This window comes from Agelaius phoeniceus, chromosome 2 (assembly GCF_051311805.1).
Source record: "Agelaius phoeniceus isolate bAgePho1 chromosome 2, bAgePho1.hap1, whole genome shotgun sequence".
Taxonomy (NCBI): Eukaryota; Metazoa; Chordata; class Aves; order Passeriformes; family Icteridae; genus Agelaius; species Agelaius phoeniceus.
The window spans coordinates 97786741-97810866 of NC_135266.1; the positions used below are offsets into that span (position 1 = coordinate 97786741).

General features: G+C 40.9%; 2 protein-coding genes and 1 long non-coding RNA gene across 5 annotated transcripts in view; 1 reads left to right on the plus strand and 2 right to left on the minus strand.

Moving 5' to 3' along the window:
- Positions 1–13014, minus strand: part of LOC143693397 (uncharacterized) — a 35276-nt gene extending 22262 nt beyond the window's left edge. Inside the window, exon 1 of the long non-coding RNA XR_013181036.1 lies at positions 12944–13014. This is a non-coding gene — a long non-coding RNA (uncharacterized LOC143693397). The remainder of the gene's footprint in view (positions 1–12943) is intronic.
- On the plus strand, positions 865–14718 carry LOC143693396 (uncharacterized). Of its 2 annotated transcripts, XM_077174360.1 has the most exons (5): positions 865–1147; positions 6971–7020; positions 8716–8750; positions 12083–12283; positions 12951–14718. In XM_077174360.1, exons 1-4 carry the CDS (start codon positions 1122–1124, stop codon positions 12278–12280), a joined length of 309 nt encoding a protein of 102 aa, XP_077030475.1. In that variant the 5' UTR covers positions 865–1121; the 3' UTR covers positions 12281–12283; positions 12951–14718. The 2 variants fall into 2 exon arrangements, with proteins under 2 accessions (XP_077030475.1, XP_077030474.1); XM_077174359.1 differs by having other exon boundaries at positions 869–1147; positions 12083–13620.
- On the minus strand, positions 14436–23362 carry C2H3orf52 (chromosome 2 C3orf52 homolog). Of its 2 annotated transcripts, XR_013181035.1 has the most exons (7): positions 23181–23362; positions 19796–19919; positions 19117–19250; positions 18237–18307; positions 16662–16852; positions 15643–15737; positions 14436–15096 (listed from the first exon to the last, which is right to left on the minus strand). XR_013181035.1 is itself a non-coding variant. In XM_077174358.1 (6 exons), coding segments are annotated over exons 1-6 (702 nt in total). In that variant the 5' UTR covers positions 23361–23362; the 3' UTR covers positions 14436–15735. The 2 variants fall into 2 exon arrangements, 1 of the variants encoding a protein (XP_077030473.1); XM_077174358.1 differs by having other exon boundaries at positions 14436–15737.
- Between the last annotated feature and the right edge of the window lie 764 nt (positions 23363–24126).

Here is a 24126-nt window from a genome sequence, read left to right on the forward strand (position 1 = left end):
CTGCAGGACCTGTGGTGCTCATTTGGGCAGGGTCACAGATGAATTGTTGTGTTTGCACACGTTTCAGTTCAGAGCACACAAGGGTAGTTTATACACAGACACAGCTGTTTATCCTTGTCGTATTTGAATTGGAGGTATGTGGTCTCTCCCCAAACTGGACACCCTCCCTCTGCTAATACCCTGCTCTCAGCTGCAAGTTACAGCTTCTGTTGCTGAAATCTGGTGTTGGACTGCTTAGCAAAGTGCAAAAGAGAAACAAAGGAGGGGGCTACTTAGCGGAGACCAAGCCCATGTTGGTGTACCTCTATCTGCAAAACTGTTCCACATTCCCAGGGGACAGCACTTGTTCTTAGAGTGTTCTGTTAACTGCCTGACACTTCTTACCTCTGAGGTTTGATGAAATGGCTGCAGACACCTGAAGTCCTAAAGAGATTTTTTTTTTCCTGGCAATGTACAACAATTACAATGTGTCACCTAAAACTTTCTTCCTCCCCAGCCAACAAGACCTGCAAATTACATTTCTGGTTCTTCTGTTTTTCTTCCTTGTAGCTTGGGAGAAAGAAAAAGGAATAAATTATAATATTTTCTTTTAAAGGACAAAAAGGAGACAAAGAAGCACAAAAAGACTGCACTCAGAAGCTTCAGTAGCAAAGGCTATACTTCACTGTGGTTTGAAGTGTTTGGTTTTACCATTCGGTTTGTCACAGCATTTCTCAGAAGCTCAAGATGGCTAGGCCTGTGGTTTCCTCTTGTCAAAACCATGATAAATTGCTATTTCAGACTACAGAACCTAGAGGGAGTCCATTCTGCAGCACTTTAGTCACTTTATGGAGGCCACCAGCTCTTCCCAGCACCCCAGGAAGCTACATCACTCATCTATTCCACCTCTCTTCCTCTCCCACCCCCACTTGCTAATGTTTGCCTGCAGTGGAGGCTTTGGGGTGGTTTTTGGTTTTTTTAGGTGCACAACATCTGACTGCTGCATCCACTTACAGTGAGATAATGTACTTCTTTGGTCACTGAGCTTCATTCTGTTAAACAGCCAGTACAGAAAACAAGTCAGCCAGCAAGGAAACCGCACCAAAACTGGCTACCAAAGGGTGCAGAGATCCAGGCGAAGGATGGGAAACTGTCTACCAAAAATAAGGTAGGCCCAATACCATTTTACATTAAACTAAACAATAGGACTAAGAGAGTGATTCCAAAACAAATGACACCTGCATTGAATCAGCTTCAAGGTATCATGCAAGGTACCATGAGGAGCTTCTTGATTAACAAAGCAAATTAGGATAAACAATATAGTTCTTAGTATGTCAAAGACTATTGCCTCAGGATGATGTTTACAGAGGTGACATCTGTAAGCTCCCAGCACAGAGAGTTTGCTGAAGGCAGGAAGGGAGTCCCTCCTGGTGAGGAACAAAAGGAACAGAGAATACTTGTCATCTGCTCCAAGTTTCCAGGCAGGAAAACTACACTTAGAGGAGATTATCTTTTACCTGTTGGTACCATGTCTCATAAAGACAAGCTTTTATATACATTATATAGAAATAGACTAAATTTTACAATATAGTTAAATGCTGTACATAAGCTCTGTGAGTATACTATAGTTATGTGCAACAGTGGCAGGAATAGATAGTCTTCTAAGGAATTATAAAGACAGAGGAGGATGCTCAACAGGAACAACCTAGGACAGGTGGAAAATTCCCTTTCTTTTCCATTGTATTCTTGATAGGTCAAAGAAAAGGTCATGCAGCCTCTGAGTACTGCACCCTGACTGCTTACTTGGTCTTAAGGAGCTCAGATGAGCACTCCATTGCCAAAATTCAATGTTCCTCTTGTTTGCAAAGAGAATGTATCTCTAACATCTCTGCAGGTCTGTGGCCAGATGTCTAAGTTGTGACCACATTACCTGGCCTTGAGGAAAAGGGCAGAAGTCACCAAAGCATGAAGCCCTGTTCTTTCAGTAGCAGTTTGAGTCAAGGCAAATAAAATCTGTGTGAAACTGGTGGGTCCTCACCTGTGGCAGCAAGGAGCAGTGATGAGCTGGTGTGCCTTAAGGGTCTCAGGTCTAGGCTCTCAGCTCCCAGGTTTGCTGAATCCCCACTGCTTCGAGTGGTCCTGTCACCCTTACATGTGGGACTTGTGTCACTTTTGAAATAATTCCTGAGTGCTTTTTAGCAGTGGGAATAAGAACAGAATTCTTTATAAGAACCTTGCAAGCAAGGATTTTTAAGGCAGATTTTTTTCGGCTAGCTTGATGGGGCCGTGAAACCTATATCCCCCATCAGAGGGGAGGGGCCACTGCCGTAAAAGACTTCACTGGCATGGTGCTGTACCCCAGTCTGTGCAGCTCCACACTCTGTTTTGTTCACTTTCAAAACCTCCAACAAACCACTGTTAGGAGAAGTCATTCAAGGAGAGCATTGACCAGGTGCCCTTGCATGGCTGAGAGCAACTGCAAATCACCTCACTCCAGGTGCTGCCAAAAAGCCGTGCCAGCTTGGGGTGATTTCTGTGTAGCACATCTCTCCTCAGTCATAACTGCCCCATTGCTGACAAAGATGCAATTTTTGGTCTTTCAGAAAAATCATAGACCTCACAGAAGTTCAGAGGGATGGAGAAATTATGAGGGTGGGTCTTTTTTTTTGTTGGGGTGTTTTTTTTGTTTTTGTGGGGTTTTTGGTTTTGTTTGTTTGTTTGTTTTTTCAGAGAAACAGTCATTCCTATGCAGTGACTCAGGATCCTTGCAAAACTCTGGTGCTGCAGAGGTCAAGTCCTGGACACTGCTGCTCTCTAGGCAGTGTGAGAGGCAGAGACTGAGGGTCAGCTAGGAAAGACTCCTCTGCTTCACAGACAGGGACAACTCAGAGTCAGGCTAAAGGGAAAGCTCAGGTCACAACACAAAGTTTTCATGTATCTTGTAACAGGCAGCCCATCCAAATGAAATTTCTAAGGAATGAGGCTCATGCATTTACATCATCCAGCTATCAGCACATCTCCTGAGTAACTTTAACGAGATGCAGAGAAAAAAAATCAAAGTAGATGGGCACCTACAGGTGAGGGAGTGTCTATAAATCTTGGGAAAATTGGCAGCCAGTTGGAAGAAATATCCCAAAACTATCACTCCAGTGAGACAGGCAGGCAAAGTTCATCAGATTAATTAGTCCACATGTAGGCGAGGACCAGCCATGGCTTGTGGGATCCAAGGGAGGAGGCCCCAGACTCAGTTACAGGGGTGGCAGGAATTAAAATGCACGGAAGAGATAGGGCATTGGGCTTTCTTTGCCAAGCAGCCAGCCACAGAGCAAGGATGGCGCTTTTTATTTGGTTGAATACAGGGAGTTTGAGAGTTTGGCAGTTTTGTGTCAGAGGTAGTGAGTTTAAGGAATCAGGTAAGAATTGGATATTTTTGGAGGAAGTTCCAGCTCTTTCTGGACCAGCAACTTCTTGTTGTGGGACACCAAGTTAGACAGAGACAACAGCTGCAGCAGGTCCCCCCTGAAGCCCTCCCTCCTGAAGGCTGATGATGTCCTGCCCTACAGCAGGTCAGATGAGCTTCATATTTCTGGAATCAGCATAAGCCCTTATTAAAGTGTTTCTGTGGGTGTCTGTATGATGTTACCAGCAGCATCCCACTACCTCTGCCCAGGAAGTACCCCTTCAGGGACAGAACAAGTATCCACTGTCCCATCTCTCAGCCCTTTGTTTTGAAGTAAATTCAGACTAAAGGTAATCTTAGTTTCAGGTGTGCAAACCAGGCAACACAAACTTGAGCTCTTAACAGCAGCTGCTGGGAGAAAATATTGCAGACCCTACCATTTATCTGAGACTCTGCTGATTCCTCTGTAATTAATTTCTTGACTCTTTCCTTCTTCCTATACATTGCCATGTCTGCCATTTCATCCCTTCTGTTTGAAGTGTTTGCTTTTAGAGGCATTTCTGTATTTGGTTTGACCACTTCCCAAGCATGACAGCCCTGTAACATAGTTCATGCAGCTTCTCTGCAAAGAGCTAAGTCAAACTATGGAAAGAAAGAAAAGGAAATCTGCCTTTGTTCTCATTTTAATGACAGTCACATTTGTCCTCTCTCACGACTGCTGGTCAGAACTATTTCCCAGCATTTTTACTAATGAAGCTATACTTATAATTGCCCAAAAAACCTCAGGCAAATAAGATCCAACCCTTCAGAACCCCTCTCCACCCACAAACAAGCTGGGCTCCCTTTCTCTAACTGCTGGGGACCTGCCTCAAAGAGTCAGCATGTCTGTAGGATGAATGCAGATGCTGAGAAAGGTTTTCAATTCTCAGACCATACAATGTATATTCCCTGCAGGATTACCCATGACTGACTAAAAAAGAATTTATCTAAGAGTTATACATCAGTTTACAGATCTAATTTACTATAGGAACATATGGTATTTATCTTTTGACAAGCCAGGGGAAAAGCTAGCCAAACCCAGCAGCTTTTTCATGTGAGCAAGGGACTAAAAAATCAGAATCCAACTGAATATAAACAAGAATAAGTCAAATAAATAAACAGCAGAAACAAAAATACTTATATCAAACTCACAATATCTGACAGCTACAACAGGCTCCTAATGTGAGTTATGTGTATTATAAATACACATATACATATTTTATTTTAAATGCAGCTCATAGGACTTCTATTGAATTGTATGAAAGGGTCACAGTGGCACCTCCAACTTATATATATATATATAGGTAAAACTCTATAATTCAAAGAAAACCAGGCAAGTAACCTGGAATGAGGTAGTATTACAGCTTTATTTTTATATCTGTCTGTAATGAAAGCTATCTAAGTTCTCCTACTAAAGAGAAAATTGGGAAGTTCACTAATATTTGAAAAACTTTCTGCTGCTCTTGAGACCTCCAGGGACATCTGCAGAAATAAATTATTCCAGGTGAGTTGTGGAACTTAGGTAATTTTTGGCATTGCATGTTTTCTTCAGTCCTGGGAAAGAAAAAAAATGCAAATAGGCAATTAGAGACCGATTCATAATGTACCTCCAACAGCATGCTGCGTGTAATCCCTAAATTCATATGACTTGGCAGCTTTACATCCCTTAGCACATTCTTATTATATATATAAATCTAGCTGTATATCTATAACTATTAACACTACATTGCAAAATGTTTGTTAATTACTGGCCCTTTACAAGGGCAAAATTGTAAACTATAAGCAACAGTGCACCCCTCAGAAAGGCTAGTTCTTATTACCAAGAAACTTGCTAACAGCAACCTGAACATAGTGTAAAGGCTCCTAACTTTGCTAAATAATTTCAGTACTTAAACCTGCAAGTAAAGTCTTCTGCTTGAACCAGCAATGATTATTTCAACTGCAAGAGATCAGTTCTGCTAGCCTTGCACTTACCCCATGTGTTTGCCCTTTCTGTCATGCCATCATTACGTTTTTCTTCCTTTTGCTTTTTCCCAAGACATGCTAGAGGTCAGATTGATGTAGATAATTTGTGGGAGCATGGGACTGGTTCTTTCCTATCTCTTCACAGTATTTGCTGCTGATTCACCCACCTATAGCTATTTAATATGTACAAGCCCAGTGTAGTGGTTTTGGTTACTTAATTTGAGTTTTCTCACTTAATGCACTAAGGAGTGTGGTGGGTTCAGTGCTGGCTAGTCACCAGCGCACTCACTTACTGTTGTGAGGTAGGATTAGGAGAAAGGAAAAGTAGGCTCAAAACTTTAAAAGGGTATAAAGAAAGATTTATTAACATAACTAAAAAGTAATAAGAATCAGAACAAAACTTACAGAATACTTCTCTTCCTCCCACAACCTTTTCTTTCCCACTGACAATGTAAAGAAACAAAACCTAAAATTTTAGCCCGATTAGTACTTCTAGAATAGTCTTTCTTCAGTTCACTTAGGGAGAGAAGTCCTTCTTGTTAATGCTAAGGAGACTTCTCCACAAGAAAAAAAACAGTTCTCTTGTGGCTCTCAATTTCCTCATGAATAGCAGCCGCCTAGGGAAATCTGCAATTGTGAAGTCCTTCCCATTTTCTACAAGCTTTTCCCACAGCTGTGTTTATGGGCCATGTCAGTTTATGGGGTACTGTTTTAAAGATGAGCTATTCAAAGGCAAAAGTCCTCATTATCTATCTCTAAAATCATCTTTATCTCTGGGAACAGAGATTTTCTTATTTTCTTTCTCCTGGGGGCACAGGACCGCTCTTGTCTCCTTCTCTGTTCAAATTTGTCACAGGATTATAGCTACTTTAACATCTGCTTACTTTAGCATGGAGACCTTTCCTCGATATCAAATCGAACCTTTTGTCTCCCCATGGTTTTCATGAGTTACAAGGAAACAGAATCTTTTCTCTACAGCTCTACAAGAGGATTTTAGCTTATTACCTTATTACCTATTCCCAGACCAGAAAGAAAAGAAAGCATTCCTGGAATTTTTCATCTTTAACATATGTTTTTCACAGAATCGTATACAGCTTCCCAGTAGTTCTACAGACTATCAATTACACAGAAGTTTTTACATCACTTCCATAAATGCCTCCCATACAAAACCACCATACCCAGAAAGGCTGGTTGCTCCTCCAATCCACAAACTGTGGTGCTGTACTGCACCAAATGTTTCCCAGGGAACAAAGGCTGTCCTTCCCAGGAACAGCTAAATGCTGTAACACCTGCCACCAGCTACCACCCTCCATCCCTGGACCTATGATTTGTGCCTCTCGTACCCTGTGGGAGCCCCAGCTTCTGCAACCCCCAGAGCAGAGCTGGGTGCCTGCCAGGGGCTGCCTCCTGGGGAGAAAAGCAGTAGAGAAGTGCCTTGTCCAAACAGCATAAAGTGCATACAGTGCCTTGTCCAAACAGCTGGAGAAGGAATCTACCTACAGGTTTATGTGTACTCCTGGCTGGCAGCGGGAAGTGAGGACCATGAAGCCCCACGTCTGCCTGCTCACCTTTATTTCCATGCCATAGGTGGAAAGTGCCTGTCTCCATCCAGAGAAAAAGATACTCCCACAAGCAAAGTAAGTAAAGAACCTGCTTGAGCCCCTCGGGATTGGTGTGGCATGGCATGAATGGGGACATGAGGGAGCTCTCTGTATCACCGAAGAGGCAGCTGGCAGGCACAGCCTTGGGCAGCAGCCATAGCAAGGCATTTTGCATCCCAGCGGAGGGAAACCTCCTTACATCCAGTGAGGAATATACCTGCCCTCTGATGTCCTGCTGTGCTGGATTATTCAGGGGCTCTTTGGTCTTTTTTGTTTCCAGCGAAGGCAGCAGGAGTGGGCAGCCATACCCGCCAGCTACTGAGCCCCAGGTGCCTCAACCACTGCCTTGCAGCTGCCTCCTGCATTTTGGGCCCTTGTCAGTCACTGCCAGATCCACAGGCCTGCAAGCGCAGTGGGAGAACTTCTGCTGTGCCCCTGCTTCTTCCCCTGCAAAGGAGGTGGAGGCTGCTGAAGCCAGTGGGCTGCCAGTACAGCACAGCACAGCCTACATCTGCTCACACACCAGAGCCCATTCCCCATACACAAGCACCACCTAGGACTTTCTCTGAACAGACGTCAGTATGAGGTGTTCTCCTAACAAAACAGTTTCTTCATATTGACTATACAAATAGGAAAGACTCTATGATAGCCAGGATCACATGTGCTCATGTGAAGCAGGAGGTCTTGGTTTAGATTTGGGCTGCTACCTTTTCCTTCTTGTGGGTAAAGCCATTAATGTAGCAAAGGTATAATACTTTTACCAGTTTCACAAGTTGCCATATTAGCAAAAGCCCTCTTCTTGTTAATCACCCACATTGGCAATTTCATAGTAATAGCAGTTAAGTAGTAGTACTAGTAGTTAAGGCAGCACAATAATGTTTGAAAACACATAAATTCTCTAAGATAGCAGCTTTAATGTAATGTTAAGAGTCTCATGTCTTTCAGGTTGCAAAAAAGTAGGCTTAAAAAGCCTTGTTATCTTAAGCAAAAGTGAAAGTTCAGCCCTGGAATTTTACAGGAGTAACGTGTTCAATCTGCCTCATATTATGAGCCAGCCAGACTGACAAAGACAAGGCTAGGAGAAAGCAGGATGTAAAATGATAGACCTCTGCCACTTAGATTTTTATGGGACAGAGAGACAAATTTCCAAAAAAGCTGCAGACTTCCAAACCTGTGCACACCAACATCCAGGGCATGTGGCACATCAGGCAGTACCTCTGTGCCTCTGTGCCCCAGCACCCAGCCAGTGATCCCAGGCAGAATTAAGGTTGCATGGATCATAAAGCTAAAACACAGTCAGAAAGCAAGCTTTCATTTCTAAGACAGACACGTAAAACTGATTTCAGTTAATCAAATGAAACAAAAACAAAACAAACAAAAAAAAAAACCTAAGAAGATTGCACATCTAGGTTTAATTCAGCCAGTGAGCAGAGATTTTCTTTTTTGCAGAAAGCAAAAGTTGTGTGACACAACTGTGTCACACAGTTGTGCACACAGTTGTGTGACACAATTGTGTATAAACTAAAAACAAGATAAATCTCAAAAAGCCATCAGATTTATTTAGCTCTCAGAGGTTCAACTCTTTTGCCTACTATTGTCACACAAGTTTATGCATTTGCACAGCCTGTGTTCAGTCTGTGACTGAGTAAATTCTGTGCTGATGAAAATCCTTGTCTATAGCTGCTACACCAAAGAAGGACAATCACATGTGTTTTCTTCCTGTTTCCTCAGCACAGACCTGCAGCTATCCACCAGAGACCATCAAGGTAAAGACTAAAACTAATTTTCCCTCCCCCCACCCCCACTCTCTGGGGCAACTGAGTCCAAAACATCCACATATTAGAAATACAAAGTGTCCATCATGTTCCTGCAGAAGAAAGAAAAGCCCATAATCAGACAGTTTGCTTAGGATGCAGAAAAACACCAGTTTAAGCCTAGGTACAAAATAAGTGTATGCACAAAAAACTGAGATGCAGCCCCACTCTTAGGCAGCCAGTGTCCAAACAGACTGCAACACACACTCATAATTTCTGAGGCTAAGCGTAATATTGTCTGGCACAAATCAGACAATTCAGGACCCTGAACCTTGTGATGTTGTCTCAGTGAATGTCCTAAGCTACTGCACAACTTATGGCTGTAGGGGTGCTTCTCTCTCCTTCTCCTTCTCCTTCCCTTCTCTACTCAGCTTCTCTTGACTTACTGGCATGTTTCCTGAAACAGTTTCAGTTTCGTCATGACATTTTCTAAAAGTCATTTAAATGGACTATTGCCAACCAGGTTCAGTAATAAAGAAATCTCCAGGTGAAAAACAAAGGGAGAATTAATACTTTGAGGCTTAAAGGATTTTGGTTAATATTTGCACTATAAAAAAATGGCAGATGTATCAACAAATGGCTAAGTCTCTGTTGGAAAAGAATAAGGTTTCCCCTTCCAGTGTCTCACTGCCTCTAGAAGGAAGAAAAAAAAGAAAAAAAACCAACTCCACAAAACCAAACATGTCCTCTCAGGCTGCACATTTAGTTTCTGATAAATAAGAATGGAGCAAATGGTTGCAGCGTGGTAATATAAACACGCTGACTGTTCATTTTACCTCCATGTTTTGGGGTTAGATTTAGGAGTTCTGGCAATGCACCTTAGAGTAATTTAAGAGGTAACTCTATAACTTGGTGTCTGCCCTGCTTCTCTATCCAAATTAATCATCCTGGAAGGCAGGGTTGGGGAACAGCCACTTCTCATCTGTTGCACTTCACAGTCCTGTGTGTTGTTTGTCTGTGGCTGTTTGTGTGTATTAATATGCTGAGCTCAGAGAGGCAGGAGCTGAGTATCTGTGGTTTGCTGCCTCTGCTTTGTAAAAACAGTGCATTTTAGCAGAGGGTAAATGAAGTTGCCCCTTGAGTCCCTGATGACAATCAATCACCAGAAACCCTATGTACTGCAGAATGAAGTGCTGCCATTTAGCAGCCTGAGTTGGTTTGGTTTTGTTTCGTTTTTGTTTTTTGGGGTTTTTTTGGGTTTTTTTTCTAACAAAGATGACATCAGTAAAGCAAAAGTTGGTGCCCAGCAGATAAGTGGGTGTTTAGCAGAAAATTTTGAAGAAAGTGGGCAAGGTGACAGAAAAGGGTGTGATGAAGTGAACTCATCATTTGTACCTGTGAATGTGGGATTGACTGTGGGGGAAGAGGAGGGGGTGGAACTGTAATGGGGAGCCTGCCAAGTAACTGTCTGGTTTTGAGAGTTTTTGGTGTCCCAAGGAAAAGCCACAGAGCGTGGTTTGAAAACAGTGCTTGCAAGGATGTTAGTGCAATAGGAAAGATGCCCCTTTTGAGTGTTAAACTTGGCCTGTGAATAATGGAAGTTTTCACATTTGCTCCATTGGTGTGTGGGATAAATCATTCCACCTCTGCACTTCAGCCTCCCTACTGATAAGAAAAGGCTGCTGATAACAGCCTTTCAAAACATGATGACTGGAAGGACTCTGGAAGATGTGACTCAGAGCAAGTCTTGGTTAGGCCTATGTGTTTGAAGGGACAAGGGATGCTCCACACTTCACTCAATGGATTGAGAGCCGCTCACTCAAGAAAATTAAGAGCCTACCTATTCTCATTTCACAGGTAGATTAAGAGAAATACTGCTGTCCTTCCATCTTTGCAATCATGACATGGGGAGGAGAGAGCCATGCACTCGATGATAAGCAAGTATATGCTGATGGTTCTGCTCCTTAAAATTTCTGGAATTTTTACATCTCAAAACTTTATAAAACCTCAAATCAGAATTTATTTTCACTGAAGTGTTCTCATGGTCAGGAGATCTTCCATGCAAAGCAGAATCTAAACAGACAATACGATTTGCATAAACTTGGAAAATTCAAGGCAAATTCTGCAGGAATTTTGTTTTAACATTGTCCTTCTTCTAGGCTTGAAAAAGAAAAGCTAACCCTTTGGAGATTTTAACCCATGAAACAGAGACTTCTGTTTCACTTACAGAGTGTGGAAGGTAACTACAAATGTCTCCACAAACCCAGCAACACTCACTCAAAATACTGCCACTACTGCAGACAACAGAGGACAGCACTATAAAGCCAGTAGTTAATCACTGGCTTCAGTACCTAGTGCACTCAAATCAAGAACATACAGGCAAAAAAATTTTTGACTTCTGGCTCCAAGTCAAAGTGCACCTAATCAGTGCACACTGGCCCTTTAGATTTAATGAGTCATCCTGCTAACTATTTAATGCACAATCACCCACAACCCATTAGCAAACACCTTCAGGAGGCAAAAGGAGGGACAAGTCTAAACAGAGTTGGGAAGGCATTTGCCCACACAGTCTTACCTCCTTCTTCACTAATGGCTTTTCTTTCTCTTCCCTTTGTTCTCAAAGACAACATCAGGTGAGGGCTGCTGGGGAAGGTATTAGTCCTCACTTCATCTCTGGAGAGGCCAGGGCCCCTTCCAGGACAGTGCATCTCCTGGACAGCCACACACACACACTGCACTTGGGGTCTTAATTGCCTCCCAGACCCTACAGTCTCTCTGGCAGCTTGCTGTGACTCCTGTCCCTCCCTTTCTTCCTCTGTTTTCTTATGCTTTTTATTCTGCAAGTCACCCTAACTCACCTTCCTTCAGTTCCTTCCCTAAACACCCCATATTAAGTGTTTTTCAAATCCCAAATGCTCTCCCTTCACACACATCGATAAAATGTTCCATGAAACTCTCCCTTCTTGCCCATCAGCTCCCATTCCCTGCTTGGGTAGATGTCACAGAGATGATCTGCCACAGGGATGATTTCTCCCGGGACAGCCCTGGGGGGAGCCAGAGCCCGGGCTGATGCAGGCTGCCCGGCTCCATTGGCACTGGTCTGGTCCCTCATGTGGTGATGAGCTTCCACGGTGTCAGCACCGCCAAGCGGGGCTGTGGGTTGTTGAACTCTCCAGGTGTGCAGCCACAGCCCAGACAGCTGGGAAATGACCGTGGATTTACAAACCAAACACTGAGTGTATTAGTCAACAGGCTATACCAGACCTGCTCACGTCTCCAAACTTCTTCAGGGTATAACCATACTGAAGCCTTGCTCTTTCTATCTTACCCCTTTTCCCCCTCAGGAGCACATTGCCAAAAAAGATTCTACGAATTCCAGTGAACTGTGGTACTCGACTGTCAGCCATGATGTAAAACACAAAATCTCTGTGATTGACAGCAATTACCAGACAGAATATGCACTTACCAGTGTGCCCGAAGGGAAGGCAAATGTCACCAGCCCTGAAGAGCATAGTGAATATGATGATGTCCTGGTAACTTAAAAGGTATTCTTTTGCCTGAGTGTGTGCAGCCATAATGACCATCCCTCTGCTGTTGGGTTTTCAAACAAATACCTATCTTGTTACCAAGCTTACTCATTAGGCTACGTCTAGCAGTCATTTACTATGAGACAAACCTTTCCATGAACAGCTGATCAGAGAAAGAAACATGGACTGGGTACAGGACTTGACAGTTAAACCAGGAGGAATCAGTAGCAACTGCCATCATAGGACAACGTTCCTCTGTAGAAAATTAGGAGCTACAATATTTTAAGCAACCAAGGCTGTACGTTATTCTGGACTTTTAGAATACTTCTTTTTTTAAAGGGTCCTTAAAGAACTACTGCTATAAATCTCAAAAATGCAATAATAACAGGGTCTTTCTGTTCGGAGAATGTTTCATGTTTTATATGAAAGCATAAACCTTGTGTTAGATGCACTTACTCTTGTCCAAAATTTCTCTGACATGCTTGATTTATACAATGCATAATTTTTATTTTAAAAGAACTCATTTCTCAAATTCCCCCCCTCCCCCCTTCTAATGTAATACTACTTAGCGTGAAGTATTAAAGTTGGAATTAAATAAAAAACCTGAAAACAATAAAATCCATGCAAAACAAATATTACACCCACAAGAAAACTGTTGATACTGATGCTGATAATTACCTCTCAGTGGCAGGAGTCCAGGTACTATTTCCGTGACACAATGCTTCCACAGCTCACTCCTGCTGGAGTCTCCAGTTTGGCCTTCTGCAATGCTAGAGTACCACCTCCTCACAGCCCAGCCCCACCTCTGCAAGCAGTCTGGACATGTGCAAAGGACTAAAACCGGGTATTTAGCTGTTTACCAGAGCTCACAAAGTGATTATGTCCCTGTATTCTTGCTTAAGCATGTTTTTCCGCTCCCTCCATTTTTGTAACAAAACAGTATGGAAGAAAATGTTGAACAGTTCTAAGTCTTCCTTTGTATGTGATTGCTGGCTGCAGCCCTGGCTTTATGGTGCAGTGCCTTTGTGACTATCCCACCTGCAATTTCTATGCTGGGGATAGTCCCATGGCCAAGTGCACGGAGCAGTGGATGGACACACTACAGCATGTGCAGGTATCACTGCTGTGGCAGGCAGCTGAGTCTGCCCAAAACTCATACTGGCTGCTGTAGGTACACAGATAACACCTGACATAGGATTTTAAAGGGCCGATTGTACACTCCACAAGCTGCTTTTTAACAATGTCTCAGTTGTCCAAGTCATTAAAGTGTTATCCTCGTTCCTTCTATTAAAATTAATATTGATAATTCATACAATATATTGTGGTGTAATAATGTGCTTTTAAATTACTTTTTAATTTTTACTTGATGTAATAATGTGTTTTCACACTGCTGTGTCTCTAATGACAGATATATAACCAGAAACTACTTTTTTTTTGACACTTCCTTCAATGAGAGTTCAAAACCTGACTGGATGCAGTCTGTAAAGTCAGACATTTTCTGTTGAATATCACATCTTACTACAGCTCCACCTTCTTCTTTCCTGTGAGGTTCTGGGGTAAAGGTACAGACATAGAAGAGGATGGCTGGGAAAAAAAATGAATGCTTGACTCCTTTCTCAACTCTTAATGCCTATATAGGTATGACCATAAAGAAGTTTAATCATTATATTATTTTTCAGTTCCTAGAATCAAGATATGGAAGTGTTCAAGGAAAGGATCAGGTGTCTTGGTGAGAGCAATAAAATTGAGCAGCATCTCAAAAGCAATTTATTTCTTTGCTGCTGGTACTTTCATAGCCTGCTGCTTTTGGGACAAGCCATATAAACCATGACATTTATCCTTCCACAGCATAAGAATCAAAAGGCATCTCTCTTCTACCTGTATGCTGCATAGATTATTACAGCAAGAGAAATTATAGTTCCTACATCTTACAAACCAAGAGAGAATCAGAATGAGCTGCAAATATAAGAGTCATGCAAACTACTAATTTGGTCCAGAATGTTTCCCAAGCTCAGTTTAAATGCATGCAAGAACAACAACTATGAGTTTGAGCATATACCTCAGTCAGACATGGTTCATACAGCACAGCATTTAGAATTCTGATGACTATTTTCCAACTCACACAGTTGAAAGACTAGAGCTGCTAAAGAATGAAAACAGTCACTTTGAGAGTAAAAAATAAATAATTTAATGCAAAATAATATCATCAGATTACTCCTAAATAAACTAGTAATATTAGAAAGAGAAAAAAAAAATTTCATTACATTTCTAACAGTACAAAATGCTTCTTAAAATAAAAGTTCTATCCAATAGTACTAACATTTATAAGACTATAAATAAATGACAAGATGTAGTTCACTCACATGGTAGTGAATATGTTCCATTCTGCATAAAGGTAATGCTTAATTTTTATGTTATAGCCAGTTGCTGCCTGTAACTTTTGCGCCGCTCTGGCCTATCTCTTCTGCTCCAGCACCATCTTCTTGGCACTGATTCATTTCCTCTGGTCTCTCATCAACAAGAGCTACTATTTACTGCCTTATTAAGGCAAATACCTTACATCTGTTCATTTTTATCCCAGTGCTAGGCAGGAACTATAATTAAGGATATAGACTAGTCTTCAGATTTACAAAAACAGGTCAAGTATCTATCTATTCACTAGTAGCAATAGCTAACTGTAAAAGCACACTGCTAATTCAACCCTTAAAATATTCCTGTGACATTCAGCTGCATTAGTGAACAAGACATGTCTCTTCATGCTGTTGCTTTCTTCTTTTGTATTTCACATTGAAGAAGAGAAAAATAGAGCAAGAGCACCTTATCCAAGGAGGCTGTAGGAAGAATAAGAAAATTATGAAAGCTAAAGCATTCTTAAGAAGCTAGTGCAAAGGCCTTGCATGTAATTAAAGAATACAAATACATATATATACACATACACACACACACATATATATCTATATTTAGGTTTTCAAGCTGTTTTACAAGGAAAGACCAACAAATAAATTTGTCATATGAAGTGCGGAGAGAAAAAAATAACATATATGGATTTGAGTGGAAGTGAGCATTGAAGATGAAGCTGTACAGATAATTTTGCATAAGCCAAGAGAAGAAGAAAGGAGCCATGTGCAAGACTGCTTTCAAAGCTCATGCAGAACATTCAGATTTAATCATAAGGCAAGACAAAGCAGAGGTTTCAAAGTCAACAGAGCATGCATCAAATACATGACTTTCTCAAGGGTGAAATGGATTACTGAGATATAGAAGAAGGAGGTGGTGCTATAGCAATACAACACTGTCATATATATACCACATTTTCCATTTACAGTATTGCACCACAGGCAGTATTTACAGGACAACAATTTTAGAAGTATTTCTACCTAATGAATAGTTCCCTGCCCTGGGATTACTTGTAGATAGGGAATCGCATCTCTTCAAGGTAGTGATGAAGATGAAGAATCTTTCCATAATTTCTCTGAAAGTTAAAATGGTACTGTATTAACATTAAAACAAAACTTTAACCAGTCATTTCAACATATTCTTTCCTGTCCTCTTTTACACTCTTTTCCTAAGAATCCTGTCATTATATAAGGAATAAAATTCTTCTAAAAATTGGAACTCATGACCTGTTGATCTCTTGTCCCTTGGTAAGAATCCCATGAAAAACCAATACAAGTTAATTACAAACCTTACTTACCTACACTGCAATGACGAATTGTTAGCCTAGGAATATTCTAAAAGCACACAGGTGTGACTCAGTAAATTGGCACTGGGGGGAGGCAGTTCCATGCATTTAGTATAGCTTCAAAGCTCATAGGATTTTTATATGGGCATTTCTATCAGGACAAATATAAATGCATTGGAATCTCTACCTAGTCACTGGTAGTCATCGCCTAGAAAACCTGGAAGAATAAACATTTGTTTCCTTTACAGGTATTTCTGTATATCATAAATTTTCCAGAAAACTACAGAAAGACAAAAATCAGGACTCTTTTTCATCCCTTGGATTAAAATTTGTTTTGTTAGCATTCAAAACCAAATGTACAATAAGGAGAAATATTTTTAATTATTTGTCTCCCCATTATGGTACACATACATACAAGGAGAATTTTTCTGTACAGATAAAATGCAATATTAAATCAGAAAAGTTTGGTTGGAGTCCACAGCTAACCAGTCTCATCACTATTCCCTTTCTCATCAGAGGACTAAACAGTGAGTCCCAGGTTTTAAGTTAAGCATATCAAGACTTTCTGAAAGCTATTTTAAAATATCCTTAATACTGTTATGCAAATCATATAATCTAATGAATCTCAATATCTTTCTAGAAGTATTTCCCTCCTTTCACATAAATACTTCTGCTCTCTGTAAAGAAACAGTTTCTCTAAGGTACAGCACTTACATGTGAGAGAAGTCGGGTTGAGCTTTAACCTGTCACATTCAGATGTCCCAGGATTAAGAGTATCTTCATCATAAATATTTTGACGTAAAATGTTCCTTATAAAATCTGGGTTCATACTGTTTTCTATAAATCCCTCTGTTGATGGTGGTACAGAAAACACTAGCTGATAAATTACGGTGGAGCTTTCATTACTGAAAAACAAAGTCAAGGATGAATGTCTTCAAGTGTCAACAGTGTCTTTTCTTTTTTTTGAAAGACTGACTTTTCGTATCAATGTTGGGATAGATTTTTTAAAAAAAAACATTTCCCCAAAAAAGAAAACAGCCGAAGATGCCAGTTTCTGCCTCCCTTCTCAGAACAGCTCTTGAAACTGGGTATGTACTTGAAGCCAGCCAGAGACATGTTTTCAAAACCATGAGGGGCAAATGGACATGTGTTCTGATGGGATGCAGTTTGTGCTTCACAAGAAGCTACTTAAAAGAAGTGTTGCAATATCCTGTGCATAGTTTCACTAGAAACCTGTAGGAATGTTTATTTTCCTGCTAGCAGTATCTGTGACCATGCAGCTGTGCTCCTGACTCAGCTCTGGAGTGGATTACACAAACCAGTGAACTGGAGACCATCTGTGGAGATTTCATTTTTTGTGGTCTACCAAAACTGACTACAATTCAACAGCTATCTTCTATACTCACAGAATTCAAAACATCTTCAAAAAGTACTTGAATGGGGGAAAATAAAAGGAAAGAAAGAGAGGGAGAGAACAAGAGAGAGGCATCAAAGAGGCAGAGAGAGTTACTATCTAATCAATATATGTGTAGAACTACAGCTTTGTACTTGATGGTCTAAATCATAGTTAGTACCCATAAGGCTAAGGAGCTACAGTTCACTGTTGAACAAAGCTGGCATGCCCAAGGCTGGCAGGGCAAGGGAGCATATTGCTCAAGGGAGCAAAGTGCCTTTGCAACTGCCACTAGCCACATTGCAATGTGGCTATTCCTTTGTCATTGCTATCTCAAAGCACCTGGGACTTTGCAAAACTACTTCCCTTGATTTTGTCCCATCTTTCTAATTTCTTTTGTAAGAGTTCTTTTTCAGAAGTCCTTGGGAAAGCTCTCTGTCTTCCCATGCCTTCCTGCTATCTCTCCATGACAGGAGACATGTATATTCCTCTTGCCTTTATGTTTTTTGGGAACAAAATGATTCTCTCCTCCCTATGAACCCTGTTTCATATATTTAAGATTATTTAAACTACATCAATCTTAAGCGTTTCCAGCAATTAATTTTTCTTTTAATAAATATCCTTGAATATGTTTCTTAAGGGCTGCAATTGGAACCAAAGATAACAGAGATGATACTTCACAGCAACAATATGTTGCTGTCATTATGTAATTTTAGCAGCATTCACCACTTACATCAGATGATCCTTTGACCAGTTTTCACTGCCTATACACATAATTTTCCCCAAACAAACCTATTTTTCAGAGATTTAAATAGTGTACATATTTACATAAGCACATGTATGTCTTATCAGAAGCCTGTAATTTTCAGATAACTTTGGGGACAGAAATTGCTTACCTGAAAGAAATCACCTGAGCTGACCTAAAGTAACGTCCTAAAGCTGGAGACGAGCTGTAGACCTCTGTTAGCTGAGAGAGAGAGAAGAAAAATGTTTCTTCTATTCAATCTCTTTTTTGCTCTCACAAAGAAAAAAAAAGCACAGCAAATCATTTTCACAAAGTGCTTTAACGAGCATAAAAACAGGAGCCGAAGGTCAAATAACAGCAAATATCTGCCCTCGAAAAGGTAGAGAGTAATTTAAATTTGACAGACAAGTTAATTGTACATTTGAGTGATTGCTTTGTAACCTTAACACAATGGGGGCACTCAAGGTGAACTAAAAGTGTGTGCTCATGTTGCTATATGCAACTAATGTTAGGTTTGGGATCTAATTAGTACCAAAAGGCTCTTCTAACTCTTACTTTGTGGGGGGGAGAGTCTCTGTCTTGAGACTGCCTTCCCACCATGTCCAAATGATAACTGCCATGTATGCTGAGCATATTTCAGCTGTAACGCAGAGCTGTGCTGGCTCAGCAGAAATCACAGCTATAAACCCAGACTGTAATCATGTACTCATAAGAGAATGCTGCACACAGGATGTTTAGCCCATATTATGCTTGGATGACTTTCCCAGGTCTCTCCTAAATTATTCAATGATTCTATGAAAAAGGTGAAGACAATGTCTTTACAAATGGTCAAATTTATGGGAATAAAGTCAATACTTTATTGTCCTTAAAAGCAGACAATTATTTTTTTTTCTAGATTGTGACTTTAAAAAGTACAACACAATTTATTTGTGGACTTGCAAATGACTGAGTTGCTACGCAGAGAAACAGAAACTTAAAAGGCAAAACACTGAAGCAGAATCAACTTTGCCAAGAATCACATAAACACTTACCCTCTTAGTAATGTCCTCGGAGGAGAAGTGTGGGAGACCACACATTAACTCCAATGTTCCTGAAAAATTATGAAAATTTCCATTGCTTAGTAATTCATCAGGATCCCAGTAGTCATCCTCATCTGTGTAAACATCTAATAATTAAAAGGAGACACAAAGGGGAGAAAAAAGTTTCAGATAGCTGAAGTATTGAAAAACAACCCACTTGGCTTTCTCATAGATTTCTTAGGTAAGGACTGACTGGGAAAGACAGAAAGAAAGTGCAAGTCACCTGAAAAAAGTGACAGCACCAGGAAGTGAACCACCAACCTCCATTAGCAAAAGTCATCTGCTCTGGGAGTCTGACAGGCAATGACCCCATGGGACCTAAGTCATCCATGGCACTTGTTCCAACATTACAAACATAATTTCTGTCCTCATATCCAAATCTCTGCTTGTGATATTTTCTTAGCTACAAACTTGAACTGTCACCTGATCAGGATACAAGTGGCTTGCTGCCTGCTAAGATAAAAGCATTCACAAGAACTACTGAACTACAATACCACCCTCTTCAGTCAGTATCCCAGTTCCTTCAGCAGTTTACTGAAGGACATTAAAGGATGTTATTGTTGCATTTGTGTTCTATTAGAGTGTACATATTGCATGTTTGTATTACTGTAGTCAAGAGCAAGATACTTACTAGAATAAAGAATTAGGCTGATGAGAATGACCAGGAAGATCACTAGAAATATTGTAGATATAACCATCCATAGTTTACACTTCCAGAAAACTACATTCCTGCATGATTTCCAGGCATCTCTCTCCTAGGTATAAAAGAGAAGGGCATATTGATTAATCAAATAAGGCAGGAAAAAAATACTGAAAAATGTCTCGGCTGTCACACTTAGAAACAAAACCCCCACATAGATGGGAGAACCTCATTGGTAAGCAATGCCCTGCATCAGGGGTTCCCAGCCTTGCAGGAAAAAATGCAGACCTAGAGAAGGTAAAGGACATTCACTTGAGAGAGATAATTCCCCTTTGCGCAGAAGTTCCAACTCCTGAATGGCCCATAAAGCTAAAGTACTGCAAAGGTGATTTCTTGGCTCCACGTTTGTTTTTTTTTTAACTACGTGAATTAAATTTGTATATTCCACAAGCGCTCCTTTTAATGTTTTTCATCTCTCCCAACTAAAAACGTGTCTCTGGAGGTATTTCCAAAATCATTCACCTCTGCAGCATTGATGATGTCAACCTGCACAGCTTCTGGATGCCAGCATCCAATGCAAAGGCAGTGCTATTCAATAGATACTATTGTCTTAAACCCTCTGTAAAATAATTGAGAATTTTATAGTTGACTTTTTTTTTTTTCAGAAGATTGGAAACTTGAAGGCTATTGAGTGTATTTAACAGAAAATTTAATGCAAATCTCACCTGCTCTATGAGGTCAAAAGAAAACTTGACTCAAAGCAATTGTGCAGGTATGTACATTCATAGGGGAGAGAAAGGACCTTGCCTGTTATTTAATTTTTATAAGATTTAAAACCATGACAGAAATTAGTCTTTTAATGAGTTAATCCAACAGGATAAGTATTAAAAAAAAAAGGTGGGGGGGGAAGGAGTAAGCTTAGGTGATGGCAAAACAGATAATTTCATCTGTTTTGTTCCACAGCCAGAAGAATCAGAAGACTGAAGCAAGGCTTGAATTCATAAGCAGACCATGCTGTCTTTTTAATTACTTCTCTCCCTCCCTCTCCAACCACCATAATGGTAGTAACAAACCCTATGTCTTTTCTGTCATCAGTACCAGGTAAGGAAAAGCACGAGCTGCAAGTTGTCTGGGACACACATGCAGATTGGCAGAAACCAGCTGCTGCTGGAGGCAATAATCCAGGTTTTCTTCCTTTACTTTTTGAACTTTCTAAGAACACAGACTAACATAGAGGCTTTCACTGAATTTAACTGAATTGAGCAGCTGGCTAAAAGCTTCCATGTGGTGGCAGGGGAACAGGGAGAGGAAACAGACACACAGAGAAAGCGCTTACAAGAGAGATTCCTTCAGGAACAGAGGCAGAAAAAGGAAAACACTCTCTGTAGACACCTCTGCACACAGAACTTTGCTCTGCTAGAGCATGAAAGGCAAACACGGAGTATGGTTTTGTTGACAGCACGCTTTCAGCTGTCATCTCATTTACTTTTTTTGTTATTCGATTTTTAAAATATTTTATAGAAATATATATATATATATTATAGAAGTATGAATTTCAATTTAATACTTAACACTAGCATATAGTTTTGTATTTTAAAAAATTTTAAAAGCCAGTAACCACTTCCTAGAGTGCAACTGTGAAATCAGCCATAGCCCCATCAGTTGAGACAGGCAGCTGTCAAGCCCAAGTTTTGATTGAGCCACCATATAGTAAAATCAGGACCCCCGACAAAGGCAAATTATTTGCATCTGACTCTAAAACTTCGGAATGCTGAATACTTGCTTTTAAAAAATTATATTATATTATGTTATGTTATATTATAACTATACTACAAAGAATACTAAAGAATACTTACCACTAACTAACAACTCGTGACTGTCTGCAGACCGACAGTCAACACAGCTTGGACCCGATAAGCTAATTAACATAAATAATCTCCGCCAGAATCCAGTTACCAAATTCCTTCAAGTAAACAACCTTCCCAACACATTCCACATGTGCAAAACACCAGGAGCAGCAAGCAGAGATAAATTTTTTTTCCCTCTGTGCTTCTCCAGGAAAAAACCTGAGAGAGAGAATTATGTCTCTGTTCAGAGGGCATGTTAATACCACACCACCGCATGTTTAGGCTATCACAAAACACAACTCTTAATCATACATAGCAAACTGGCTTGATCCCAAGAAAACATTCAGTTCCACAACTAGTCCAACACCTTCCGAACTTTGCCAATAGGCCAGAGGGAAGCAACAACAGCCGAGAAATATCTCTCCCTGGTGGGCAGGACAGCTCTGATTACTCTGCCAGCTGAGCAGAAAGCAGAGCATTGTAACTTCCAGTAATCTGTTTAGGACGGGAAGCCACTTGCTATAATCAGCATAAAGAGAGCTCAAATGAAAACTCAGCTTTGGAAAGGGGAAGGATAAGCCCAAGGGTAAGGTTTCTCGAGATAGTCCAGCAGACCTAGCTGATCCCTGGCTCTCCTCCCCCCTCTGCTGCTCCTCTTTGCACCTCCTGGAATGTGCCTGGCCCTGCAGCGAGCTGATTCAGCTTTCCAGACCACGGGAGAAGTAACTTGACCCCTGATACAAGAGAACAAAGGGGGTTTTTGCCTAGTCAGCGGAATGAATGAGCCCCAGCGATGAGCAGCGGGGCTCCCCCAAGGCAGAAGTGAAGTCACAAGAGCGGGAAGGGACGGGCGGTGCCTCAGGCAGACAGCTCCCGGCACTCAGCCGTGCCCACAGAAAAGCAGGAAACATCTTCGCACAACCACAAATACTCCTGCAGTATGTAGTGTAATTCACTGTACAGCAGTCACGTATGAATATGTTATTCCTCTGCCAGAATTAGTCTGTTCTGTAGCTTTAAAATGGGGACTAGGAGCCACGTCCCTTAGGATTCACATGCTGATCTTAACTGAGGGCTTGGAGCATTCTGTTAATACAAATTCATAATGGTTTGCAACTGAAAATTACTCAGAGATAAAGAGAATCCAGTGTGCTCTGTTCGAGGACATCTTATTTTTGTTGGGTAGCACTGTTTCCTGGTTAACTTCTACTGAAAGAAAGCCTGGTTTTAAAACTTATTTCAACTTTTCTGGTTTTGAGCCCAATCCCACTGATAGCACTTTAGAAGAGAAAGCAAAACTCAGAGAACCAATTACAGTTTCACTTCCTAAATTAATGCTTAAAATCCCACTCTCAGAACACTTCATTGATAAGGAAAAAGAATTACATTTAACATTTTTTTAGCCTCTTTCCCTCTACCTCAAACAGGAAATTAAATAACCTCAACAAAATGTTCCTTCAAGTGTCATTTCTCTTGCTGTGTAGTATTTCCCCCACAGGAAGGATTAAATGACCAAATGAAATTCCTACCTTTCTCGTTTGAGCATTTAGAGGCTTGTCACGATCAGTCTCACTTTCCTCCACATTATGTTCCCGTAATTCAATAATCTCTTGCTCCTGAGTAGAACTCTGCCTTTTCATTGCTTTTGTCTCTGAAGAGGGTCCTCTGCGAGAACCTCTGTCTCTGAAGTGAGCATGGAGCCAGCTCATTTCCTTCTTGTTTCAGCTGCAATTATGGTCAGTGGTTGCTCTGACACGAGGCTGGAAACAGGAAGAGTGGGGATAATGTTCACAGGAGAGGTCTCAAAATACTGTTAAATTAGGGGAATTCCGTGGAAGAGCAAATAAAGTCGGCTGCCCTAGCTGCAGAGAAAGGGAAGGCAGAGGAAGTATCGATTTGCATAGCCATGAGAACTCTGACTCTCAGCTGTGCAATACTAGGTTTTCCAGTTTGCCTACCTGCCTGTACCAGCCCTTGACAAGCAAGTGACTAAACCTTCAGCAATGCTGGGATGATTTTGAAAGGAACCAGTGTTTTCTCTGCTGCTGTCAGCCAAAACAATAAAATGTTATTACTGTTATCCATGTAGCTAAACAGATGCGGTGCTGATCAGCACGAACAGAGTAAAAGTTCATAGAGCATGTTGTTTGCTTATGCTGGGACTCTGTCCACACTTGTGATTCTAGTCTCCCTCTATAGTCAATAAAGAAATAAACACTAACGACCTTTGTGCTATAAATTGTTCTTCCTCTAGCTATTATACTGCCTAAAATCATATCTAGTGTTAAAGAACCATTTATGTCCTTTAACATACTATCCAACCTAAACCTGAGAACTGCTTTCAGGTAAAAAACCCCAGAGGACAGAGATAAAGAGAAGAGAAAGATGGGCTTCAATTTCATTCTGTGCTCTGCAGGACATGCTTTTATGAAACAACCGTGGTGATTTGGTCTGCACTAGCTTCCCACATGCACT

Excerpts from the sequence above, each read along its gene's own strand:
- LOC143693396 (XM_077174360.1), top strand. The coding sequence starts at position 1,122 with ATGGGAAACTGTCTACCAAAAATAAG. Across the intron at positions 1,148-6,970 it reads AACTGTCTACCAAAAATAAG|GTGGAAAGTGCCTGTCTCCA; the intron begins GTAGGCCCAATA and ends TCCATGCCATAG. Across the intron at positions 8,751-12,082 it reads ATCCACCAGAGACCATCAAG|GAGCACATTGCCAAAAAAGA; the intron begins GTAAAGACTAAA and ends TTTCCCCCTCAG.
- C2H3orf52 (XM_077174358.1), bottom strand. The coding sequence starts at position 23,360 with ATGAGCTGGCTCCATGCTCACTTCAGAGACAGAGGTTCTCGCAGAGGA. Across the intron at positions 19,251-19,795 it reads CAGCCTAATTCTTTATTCTA|ATGTTTACACAGATGAGGAT; the intron begins GTAAGTATCTTG and ends TTTAATTATTAG. Across the intron at positions 16,853-18,236 it reads GCTCAGGTGATTTCTTTCAG|TAATGAAAGCTCCACCGTAA; the intron begins GTAAGCAATTTC and ends TTTGTTTTTCAG.